Consider the following 11,324-nt stretch of genomic DNA (forward strand, 5'->3'; position numbering starts at 1 on the left):
CAGGAGCACCGTGCCGGGACACCGGGACCGGGGGCACCCGAGACCAGAAGCACCGGGGCTGGGGACACCCGGGGCCGGGGACACCGGGGAGCACCGGGATGCGGGGGGGACGGGAACGGGACACCCGGGGGGCCGCGGGGGGGCGGGGACAACCGGGGCTGCGACCCTCGGCCCCGCCCCCCCGAGCTGGGGGCGGGGCATGAATGAATGACGGAGGGGGGGATGAATGAATGAATGAATGAATGAATGAATGAATGAAGGGGCGTGGGAACGGTCCCCCCCCGCCCCCCGGTCGCCGTGGCCCCGCCGTGACTCAGCGCCGGTTCCCGCCGGTGACATCAGCCTCCGGTGTCACCCCCGGTCCTCTAAAGGAACCGGACCCCCCCCGGGGGCTCTGGCTGCCGACACTCCCGTACCGGGACACCCCCCTGCCCCCCCCGGCCTCCCCGTGCCCGTCCCGGGAGTGCGAGGGATGGGGACGGTAGTAACCCCTGCACCCCGGTACCGGCAACCTTCCCCCCCCCGCGGTGTGCCACCACCCCGTACCGGAGACTCGCCGGTGCTCTGCAGCCCAGCCCCGGTGGCATCCCGGAGGTGTGTGGGGGGGTCCCAATGCCCGGTACCGGCACAACCCCCCCGCGATGCTCTGCAGTCCGGTAACACACCGGAGGGGAGTTCCCATTGGCCCGGTACCGGGACACCCCCCCCCCCCCGGAGTTCTGCACTCTGGTACCGGTAACATTCCCGGGGAAAATTCCCGGTGCCCCGGGACCGCCACCCTTCACACCCCCCTCCTCCGCCGTGACTCACTGCTCGGTCCCGGTAACGTCCCGGTGCTCCGGTACCGGGGTCCTGCAGTCCGGTGTCATCCCCCCACCCCCCACTACCGGGACACCCCCACCCCAGGACGTGCTGGGGCGGGGGGGGGGTTTACCGGGAGGGGTCACCGCGTGGGGAGGGGTCACCGGGAGGGGAGAGGTTACCGGAGGGGTTACCGGGGGGGGGGGGGGAAGGAGCACCGGGGGCGGGTTACCGGGGGGAAAGGGGGTACCGGGGCTCACCCGGGGGGGGGGGGGGCACCGGGTGGGGAGGGGGTCTCGCGTGGGGGGGGGGGTCCCGGGGTTGGGGGGGGTTACCGGGGGTGCGGGGCCGTCGCCCCGGACGGTTCAGGCCGTTTCTAGAACCGCGGCGCCCGTTTCTATTAATACGTGTTTCGGCGGCGGCGGCGGCGGCGGCGAAGGGATTCCCTGTGACGTCATTGCTAGGATACCAAACAAACACTCTGAGACAAGCCCATATATGGCTAATTGCGTCACAGGAACTCCGGAGGGGCGGAGCGAGGGATCCCCCCCGTTCCCCGCCCGCCGCGGAGCCTCTTAACGGCGGCGACGGCTCCCGGGGCCGCAGAACGGCAGCGGTAACGGCGGCGACGGGGACTGCGGGGTCCGGGGGGTCCCGGGGGGCTCGGAGCAGCGGCGGCGGCGGGCGTGACGTCAGCGCAGGGGGCGGAGCGCCGCCGTATAAAGCGGCGGCGCGGCGGTGAGCGGTTCATTCATAAAAAGCGGAGACCGGGGGAAGCGGCGGGAGCGTTTACCGGCACTTTGGCACCGGCGGAGCAGGGACGTTGAACGGATGTACCGGGGCTTGTAGCGGCTGGAAACCGGAGCCTGGGAAAGGGATTTACCGGAGCTTATAGCGGCCAACCGGGACTTTGCACCGGACTGAACCGGAGCCTGGGGAACGGATGTACCGGGGCTTATAACGGCGTAACCGGGACTTTGTACCAGCGAAGCGGAGCCTGGGAACGGACGCACCGGGGTTTGTAGAGGCGCACCGGGGCTTTGTACCGGAGAACCGGAGCCTGGGAACGGATGCACCGGGGTTTGGAGCGCTGCACCGGGGCTTTGTAGCGGCGAATCGGAGCCTGGGACGGCTGCACGGGGACTCTGTACTGGCGAACCGGGGCTTGTAGAGGCGCACCGGAGCCTGGGAACGGATGCACCGGAGCTTGTAGCAGCGCACCGGGACTTTGTAGCTGCCAACCGGAGCCTGGGACGCGTACACCGGGACTCGTAGCGGCGCACCGGCACTTTGCACCGGCAAACCGGAGCCTGGGACGAACGCACCGGCACTTCCCACCGGAGAGACACACGCACCGGCCCGCCCCCCCCCCCCGCCAACACCGTCACCCTAAACCGGCGGGAGGAGCAGAGAGAAGCGCCGGAGGGGGAGCGGGGCGGGGGGGGTTGTCCGTGCTCTCGGTTAACCCGGGATGCCGGTAGCCTGACCCGCAGCCTTGGCGTGGCGGGGCGGCCCCCGCGCCCCCGGGGCCATGTACCAAGGTTTCCCCGGTGATTACGACTCGGGTTCCCGCTGCAGCTCCTCTCCCTCGGCCGAATCCCAGTACCTTTCCTCGGTCGATTCCTTCGGGAGCCCCGCGGCGGCGGCGGCGGCCGCGCAGGTGAGTCCCGGCCCGGGGGAGGAGGCGGCGGCGGCGGGCACCGAGGGGGCGGGGTCGTGCGTAAACGCGTGACGCGTTGGAACCCTCCGTGATGACGCGGCGCACGTACGGCGCGCGCGGGTTTATTTTGGAACGCGGCGGACGCCCGTCCCCTCCCCCCCCCACACCCTCCGCCTTGTTGCTAAGGAACGGGAGGCCACGCCCCCTCGGGCGCTAGGCCACGCCTCCCCGCGCTGATTGATTGGCCACGCCCCCTCGGGCGCTAGGCCACGCCTCCCCGCGCTGATTGATTGTTTGGCCACGCCCCCCCGCGCTGGTGATTGACATCTCCCCCTCTGCCGGTGCGGGGGGGCTCGGTTCACGCGTGGTTTAGTGCTTCCCCCACGCAACCGGGCCCGGTGCAAGCGGGGGGGGGGGCAGCGCGTAATCCTCCCCCCTCCTCCTCGCGGTGTAACCGGGGGTGCTGAGTGCGTGTCCCCTCTCCCCCCCCCGCAGCCGGTTTGTGGGCGGTTCAAGTCCCCCCACCCGTGGAAATTGGGGGGGGTGATACATGCACACACCCCCCCATGCACGTCCTGGTGCAGCCGTGGCGGGGGGGGAATGTATACTTGTCCCAGTGCAAACCTTCCCGGTCAATTGGGAAACGGGGGGGGGGTTCAGTGTGCCCACCCCCACTCAGTTCCACGCGAGATTTGGGTCCCCGGGGGGATTTGGGGGGGTCCGTGTGCCCTGCCAGCGTGCAAGGGGGGGGCACTGCCAGCTGCAAACAGCTGGAGGCAGAAGGAGTGTCCCCGGGGGGGGGGGCACCAGGAGCTGGGTCACTCGTGGGCTGGGGCCGTTTGCACATTGGTGCACAAGTGCTGGGGGCCTCGTGCAACAGGGCACAAGGGTCTCGTGTATCAGTGCTGGGGGGGGCACTCGCACGTGGGTGCCAAGGGGACAGGGAGCCTTGCATGTGGGTGCCAAGGGCACGAGTGTGTCGTGTGTTGGTGCTGGGGGTCTCTTGCACGTTGGTGCCAGGGGCGCAAGGATGCTGTGCATCAGTGCCAGGGAGCTCTTGCACATCAGTGCCGGGGCATGAGGGCATTGTGCGTTGGTGCCGGGGCACTAGTGTTGCACGTTGGTGCCAGGGACCTGAAGGTGTTGTGCATTAGTGCCAGGGCACAAGGATGTTGTGAATCGGCGCCAGGGAGCTCTTGCACGTTGGTGCCGGGGGCACAAGGATGTTGTGAATAGGTGTCAGGGAGCTCTTGCACGTTGGTGCCGGGGGTACAAGGATGTTGTGAATCGGTGTCAGGGAGCTCTCGCACGTTGGTGCCGGGGGCACAAGGATGTTGTGAATTGACACCAGTGACCTCTTGCACGTTGGTGCCGGGGGCACAAGGATGTTGTGAATTGACACCAGTGACCTCTTGCACGTTGGTGCTGGGGGCACAAGGATGTTGTGAATCGGTGTCAGGGAGCTCTCGCACGTTGGTGCCGGGGGCACAAGGATGTTGTGAATTGGCACCAGTGACCTCTTGCACATTGGTGCTGGGGGCACAAGGATGTTGTGAATTGGCACCAGTGACCTCTTGCACGTTGGTGCTGGGGGCACAAGGATGTTGTGAATTGGCACCAGTGACCTCTTGCACGTTGGTGCCGGAGGCACAAGGATGTTGTGAATCAGCGTCAGGGAGCTCTTGCACGTCGGCACCAGGCGCACGAGGACCTCTTGCGCGTCGGCGCCAGACCTCAGCGCAGGGTGCGTGGGCAGCGGTGCCCCCCACCGCCCCTGGGTGCCCCCGTGCCGCTCTGACCCCCCCTCCCCGTGTGTGTCCCCCCCCGTCCTCGTGTCCCCGCAGGAGTGCAGCGGCCTGGGGGACATGCCCGGCTCCTTCGTGCCCACGGTGACGGCCATCACCACCAGCCAGGACCTGCAGTGGCTGGTGCAGCCCACCCTCATCTCCTCGGTGGCCCAGTCGCAGCCCCCCGGGGGGGCACCCATGGCGCACCCCCCGCACGCCGCCCCCGTCGATCCCTACGACCTCCCGGGACCCAGTTACTCCACGCCGGGCATGGGCGCCTTCGCCACCGCGCCGGCACCGCCGCCACCGCCGCGTCCCACCCGCGCACGACCCCGGCGTAGCCGCGAGGAGACGGTGAGTGAGTGTGTGTGTGTGTCGGGGGGGGGGGTCCCCGGTCCTGTGGGGTGGGGTGGGCACCCAAAGGGTGGTGGGACCGTGGGGGACGGCTGGTTGACGGTGCCGTGCCTTTCGGTAGCTGACGCCGGAGGAGGAGGAGAAGCGCCGGGTGCGGCGGGAGAGGAACAAGTTGGCAGCGGCCAAGTGCCGTAACCGGCGCCGGGAGCTGACGGATCGGCTGCAGGCGGTGAGAGCTCGGGGACGCACCGAGGGGGGTGGGTGGGTGGTGATGTCACCACGGCTGGGTGGGGTGATGGGGGGGGGTCTATGGGGTGGTGGAGGGGTGGCCGTGTCCCCAACGGTCGTGGTCTGTGGGGGCAGGTCACCAGGAACGTTTGGGGACGGTGGTGGCACCAGGACTGAGAGATGTTTGGAAGGGATGATGATGATGGCCTCAGAGCTGGGGAAAGTGGTGGCCCCAGGACCAAGGGACATTGGGAAGGGATGATGATGATGATGGCCTCAGAGCTGGGGACATCACATGGGGACAGTGGTGACCCGAAGACCAAGGGACATTGGGAGGGGATGATGATGATGGCCTCAGAGCTGGGGACATCACAGGAGGATGGGTTGATGCCTGAAGACCCCGATTCCAGGGAGCTGGGGACATCAAATGGGGACAGTGGTGGCCCCAGGACCAAGGGATGTTGGAGGGGGACAATGTCCCCAGGATCTGGCTGTGCTGGAGGGGATGGATGATGCCTACGGGTGCACGTCCTTGGGAGCTGGGGGTGTTGGATGGGGATGACAGTGTCCCCAGGACCAAGGGACACTGGCAGGGGACAATGATCTCCTTGGGAGCTGGAGACATGGAGGGCAAGGCGGTAGAGGGACACTGGAGGGGGACATTGCTGTCCCCAGGAGTGAGGGACATGGGAGGAGGACACAAGGATGCTGGAGGAGGAGGATGCTGTCCCCAGGAGCAGGGGACATGGGGAACCAAGGGATGGTGGAGGGGGACAATGCCATCCCCAGGAGCAGGGGACAGATGGAGACCTAGGGATGGTGGAGGGGGATGATGCTGTCCCCAGGAGCAGGGGACATCAGATGGAGACCTAGGGATGGTGGAGAGGGACAATGCTGTCCCCAGGAGCAGGGGACAGATGGAGACCTAGGGATGGTGGAGGGGGACGATGCTGTCCCCAGGAGCAGGGGACAAGGGGAACCTAGGGATGGTGGAGGGGGACAATGTCATCCCCAGGAGCAGGGGACAAGGGGAACCAAGGGATGGTGGAGAGGGACAATGTCATCCCCAGGAGCAGGGGACAGACGGAGACCTAGGGATGGTGGAGGGGGACAATGCCATCCCCAGGAGCAGGGGACATGGGAGGGGGACCTAGGGATGGTGGAGGGGGACAATGCCGTCCCCAGGAGCAGGGGACAGATGGAGACCTAGGGATGGTGGAGGGGGACAATGTCATCCCCAGGAGCAGGGGACATCAGATGGGGACAGATGGGCACCCAGGGATGCTGGAGGGAGGAAGGACCCCATCCTGGAGGCCATGGGTGGGTGACGTCCCCGGGGTCAGGGTGGGGGACGACGACAGCGGCATCCGTCTCACGCCACCCCGCTGCCCCCCCCCCCCAGGAGACGGACCAGTTGGAGGAGGAGAAAGCCGAGCTGGAGTCGGAGATCGCCGAGCTGCAGAAGGAGAAGGAACGTCTGGAGTTTGTCCTGGTGGCCCACGCCCCCGCCTGCAAGCTCCCCTTCGAGGACGTCGGCTCCTTGGGTGCCGGCCCCGCCGAGGTGAGCACCCTGGGCAAGGAAGAGTCGGCGGGGACCGTCACCTTCCTCCCCCCGGGTCCGTTCCAGCCGAGCGCCCAGGGCCCCTTCCCCAGCTGCTGCTTCGCGCCCGGGGTGTCCTCAGGGCCACCTAACCCATCCTATACGTCTTCGTTTGTGTTCACCCACCCAGAGGGAGCCACCTGCGGAGCCTCGCATCAGCGGAGCAGCAGCAGCGACCAGTCCTCGGACTCCTTGAATTCTCCCTCGCTCCTCGCGTTGTGAACGGGGCGGGTGGTGGGTCCCCACTCCCGTCACGCACGGGCACCTCCTCCCTCCCCAGGTGGTGGCTTTTTTGGGTGTTTTTTGGCTTTTTTCCCCCCCTCCCACCACCTTTTTTTTTTTTTTTTTTTGATCAGTTGGCCCAAAGGTTGGGGTGTTGAGGTAGAAGGGCAGCTTGAGGCGCCTGGATGTGGGGCGTCAGCGATGTTGGAGGTGTCCGTGATGTGTGTCCATTGTTCCTGCGGCATCCCAGATGCTTTAGAGGTGTCTGTCCCCAATCCCCATCATCTCATGGGGGTTCACGCAGCATCTCCATCCTTTTGGAGATGTTCCCGCCCAATTTCCACCACCCTGGGAAAGTCCCTGTGGTGTCTCCATCACCTTAGAGGTGTCTGTCCCCAATCCCCATCATCTCACGGGGGTTCATGCAACATCTCCATCCCTTTGGAGATGTCCATGCCTGATTTCCACCACCCTGGGAAAGTCCCTGTGGTGTCTCCATCACCTTAGAGGTGTCTGTCCCCAATCCCCATCATCTCACGGGGGTTCACGCAGCATCTCCATCCCTCTGGAGATGTTCCTGCCCAATTTCCACCACCCAGGCAAGGTTCCTGTGGTGTCTCCACCACCTTAGAGGTGTCTGTCCCCAATCCCTGTCATCCCATGGGGCTTTACACAGCATCTCCATTGCTTTGGAGATGCTCCTGCTCAACCTCCGCCCACCTGGGAAGGTCCCTTTGTTGTCTCCACCACCTTAGAGGTGTCTGTGCCCAATCCCCATCATCTCATGGGGGTTCATGCAGCATCTCCATCCCTTCGGAGATGTCCATGCCTGATTTCCACCACCCTGGGAATGTCCCTGTGGTGTCTCCATCACCTATAGAGGTGTCTGTCCCTGATCCCCATCGTCCCATGGGGATTCATGCAGCATCTCCTTCACTTCAGAGATGTCCATGCCTGATCTCAATCACCCTGGGAAGGTCCCTGTGGCATCTATGACACCTTAGAGGTGTCTGTGCCTGATCTGTTGTCCTGGGAGGGGTCCCTGTGCCATCTCCATCACTCTGGAGATGTCCATGCTGTATCTCCCTCACCCTGGGAAGGTCCCTGTGTCATTTCTGTTATGCTGGAGGTGTGTCTGTCATCTCCATCATCCCCGGAAGGGGTGTCCACGCGGCATCTCCTTCACCCTAGAGGTGTCTCCACCTCCCTTGGAGAGTCCCTGTGGCACCTTCATGACCTTAGAGGTGTCTGTGCCACATCTGCACCATCCCGTGGGGGTCCTTGCAGCATCTCCATCACCCTGGAGGTGCCCCTGCCAAATCTCCATCCCCCTGGGGAGTGGGGTGTCCGTGCGCCGTGCCCACGCTCTGCGTCCCCATCCCCTTTGGTGGGTCCAAGCCCCACTGCTGATGCTGGGCCTCCAGGTGACCGCTCCAGCACCCACGACGTTGGGTGGGCTCCCGTCCCGCTCGTTCCCCCACCCAACTGTGAACTGCTCTGCCCCGTCCACCCTCCCTGCACGGGTCCCGCCGGTGGCTCCGGCGTCCCCAACCCCGCGCCGTCCCTCTCTCGTGACCAAGCTTCGCCAGCGTTGACTCTGTCCTCTCTCTATATATTATATATATATATATTTTTGTTGTGCGGGGCCACCAACCCCCAGGAGATGTTTAATTTTTTATTATTATTAATTATTATTATTGCCTGTGCTGTATTTGTGACTGTTCCGGGGTCGGCTTGGCCCCTGTGTCCGCGCTCGACCCATCCCAACGTGGCCAATAAAGCAGCTTCGGATCGGCCCCCACCCCTCCCTGTGTCTCTTCTTTCTTGCCAGAAGGGCGGCAACCCAACAGCGTGCCCGTGGCCACCAAGGGTTTCGTGTGGAGGAAAGGGGTGGTGGCGGGGGGGAATCTTCTGGGGTTGAGGAGATTCAGCGGGTCATGGGGTCCTTGGGGACAAAGAGGCGATGAAGCTGTGGAGATGGTGGAGCTTGTGCCCCAGGAAGCCCTTGGGTGGGAGATCCTTGTGGGTTGGGGGCATGGAGCCCATGGGCCACGTGTCCTTGGGGACATGGGTCACACATCCTTGGGGACATGGAGCCATGGGGACACAGGGCCTGTGGGTCACACACTCATGGGGCCATGGGTCACACACCCATGGAGACATGGAGCTATGGGTTACGCACCCTTGGGGCCATGGGGCCATGGAGCTATAGGTCACACACCCATGGGGACATGGAGCTATGGGTTACACACCCATGGAGACATGGAGCTATGGGTCACACATCCTTGGGGCCATGGGGACATGGAGCTATGGGTCACACATCCATGGAGACATGGAGCTATGGGGACACAGGGCCTGTGGGTCACACACCCATGGAGACATGGAGCTATGGGTCACACATCCATGGGGCCATAGGTCACACATCCTTGGGGACATGGGGCCATGGGGACATGGAACTATGGGTCACACATCCTTGGGGACGTGGAGCTATGGGTCACACATCCTTGGGGACATGGATCCTGTGGGGGATGTCTCCCCATTGGCCCACCTGCCTGCCAATCAATGATAAAGATGGGCGGGCATTCCCCCCTCCCCGGCTATACAAGGACCACACCCTCTCAAGCCCCGCCCCCACTGTTCAAGCCCCGCCCCCACTCCTGCACCCCCGCGGGTGGCCACCAGGGGGCGCCAGAACCAAGGGGGGGGCTGTGCTGGGTGGGGGGGGTCAGGTTGGGGGGGTCAGGTTGGGGGGGTGCTGTTTGGGGGGGTCAGGTTGGGGGGGGTCAGTTGGGGGGGTCAGGTTGGGGGGGTGCTGTTTGGGGGGGTCAGGTTGGGGGGGGTCAGTTGGGGGGGTCAGGTTGGGGGGGTGCTGTTTGGGGGGGTCAGGTTGGGGGGGGTCAGTTGGGGAGGGTCAGTTTGGGGGGTCAGGTTGGGGGGGTCAGGTTGGGGGGGGTGCTGTTTGGGGGGGTCAGTTTGGGGGGGGTCAGTTTGGGGGGGGTCAGTTTGGGGGGGGTGTCAGGTTGGGGGGGGTCAGTTGGGGGGTGTCAGTTTGGGGGGGTCAGGTTGGGGGGTCAGTTGGGGGGGTGCTGTTTGGGGGGGTCAGTTTGGGGGGGTCAGGTTGGGGGGTCAGTTTGGGGGGGGTCAGGTTGGGGGGGGTCAGGTTGGGGGGGGGTGCTGTTTGGGGAGTCCTTAACCACTCTGGGGGATCCTGAACCAGTTTGGGGGGTCCCTGTCCAGTTTGGGGGGGGGGTGTTTGCCCAGTTTGGGGGGGGGGTCCTTGCCCAGTCCAAGGGGGTCCTTTCCCAGTTTGGGGGGGGGGTTCTCATCCAATTTTGGGGGTCCTTAAGCAGTTTGGGGGGGGTCCTTTCCCAGTTTGGGAGGTCCCTGCCCAGTCGGGTGCTGTGGGGGGGCTGGGCTGGCCCTGCCGGGTTGGGGGGGTCCCCCTGGACCCCCCCGGCCTCGCTGCCAGGGGGCAGTTTCCTTCCTCCCCCCCAGGCCTTGACGTCAGGCGCCCGGTGATTCACGCCGGCGCTGGCACACGGGACACGCCAGGACACGCCAGGACACGCCAGGACACGCTGGGCACACCCTGCGGGAGGGCGGGGGGGGTCCTGTGTGTGTGTCCCCAGTGCCCGGGGATGCACTTAGGGACCGTGGGGACAATGTGGGTCCGTGTCCCCGGGTCCCTGCGTGGTGACATCCCCATCCCCATGGACACGGTGACACCCCCGTCCCCACGTGTCTCTGTGTGGTTCCATGTCCTCGTGCTCCCGGACACGGTGACACCCCCATCCCCACGTGTCCCTACGAGGTGGGATCCATCCCCACGTGTCCCTGCGTGTTCCCGTGTCCCGTGTCCCTGCGTGGTCCCATGTCCCCACGTGTCCCTGCGTGGTCCCATCCCCATCCCCACGCACCTGGACACAGTGACATCCCTGTTCCCACGTGTCCCTGCGTGTTCCTGTGTCCCGTGTCCCTGCATGGTCCCATGTCCCCACGTGTCCCTACGAGATGGGATCCATCCCCACGTGTCCCTGCGTGTTCCTGTGTCCCGTGTCCCTGCGTGGTCCCATGTCCCCACGTGTCCCTACGAGATGGGATCCATCCCCACGTGTCCCTGCGTGTTCCCGTGTCCCATGTCTCTGCGTGGTCCCATGTCCCCACGTGTCCCTGCGTGTTCCTGTGTCCCGTGTCCCTGCGTGGTCCCATGTCCCCACGTGTCCCTGTGAGATGGGATCCATCCCCACGTGTCCCTGCGTGTTCCTGTGTCCCGTGTCCCTGCGTGGTCCCATGTCCCCACGTGTCCCTGTGAGATGGGATCCATCCCCACGTGTCCCTGCGTGTTCCTGTGTCCCGTGTCCCTGCGTGGTCCCATGTCCCCACGTGTCCCTACGAGATGGGATCCATCCCCACGTGTCCCTGCGTGTTCCCGTGTCCCATGTCTCTGCGTGGTCCCATGTCCCCACGTGTCCCTGCGTGTTCCTGTGTCCCGTGTCCCTGCGTGGTCCCATGTCCCCACGTGTCCCTGCGTGGTCCCATCCCCATCCCCACGCACCTGGACACAGTGACATCCCTGTTCCCACGTGTCCCTGCGTGTTCCTGTGTCCCGTGTCCCTGCATGGTCCCATGTCCCCATGTGTCCCTGTGAGATGGGATCCATCCCCACGTGTCC

General features: G+C 65.2%; 1 protein-coding gene across 2 annotated transcripts; it reads left to right on the forward strand.

Moving 5' to 3' along the window:
* The first annotated feature begins 1,133 nt into the window (after positions 1–1,133).
* FOSB (FosB proto-oncogene, AP-1 transcription factor subunit) lies at positions 1,134–8,442 on the forward strand. 2 transcript variants are annotated; one of them, XM_054808227.1, is made up of 5 exons: positions 1,134–2,461; positions 4,306–4,602; positions 4,724–4,831; positions 6,233–6,391; positions 6,561–8,442. In XM_054808227.1, exons 1-5 carry the CDS (start codon positions 2,333–2,335, stop codon positions 6,624–6,626), a joined length of 759 nt encoding a protein of 252 aa, XP_054664202.1. In that variant the 5' UTR covers positions 1,134–2,332; the 3' UTR covers positions 6,627–8,442. The 2 variants fall into 2 exon arrangements, with proteins under 2 accessions (XP_054664202.1, XP_054664201.1); XM_054808226.1 differs by having other exon boundaries at positions 6,233–8,442.
* The last annotated feature ends 2,882 nt before the right edge of the window (positions 8,443–11,324 follow it).

This window comes from Grus americana, chromosome 34, assembly GCF_028858705.1.
Source record: "Grus americana isolate bGruAme1 chromosome 34, bGruAme1.mat, whole genome shotgun sequence".
Lineage (NCBI taxonomy): Eukaryota > Metazoa > Chordata > Aves > Gruiformes > Gruidae > Grus > Grus americana.

Excerpts from the sequence above, each read along its gene's own strand:
- FOSB (XM_054808226.1), top strand. The coding sequence starts at position 2,333 with ATGTACCAAGGTTTCCCCGGTGATTACGACTCGGGTTCCCGCTGCAGC. Across the intron at positions 2,462-4,305 it reads CGGCGGCGGCGGCCGCGCAG|GAGTGCAGCGGCCTGGGGGA; the intron begins GTGAGTCCCGGC and ends GTGTCCCCGCAG. Across the intron at positions 4,603-4,723 it reads GGCGTAGCCGCGAGGAGACG|CTGACGCCGGAGGAGGAGGA; the intron begins GTGAGTGAGTGT and ends GCCTTTCGGTAG.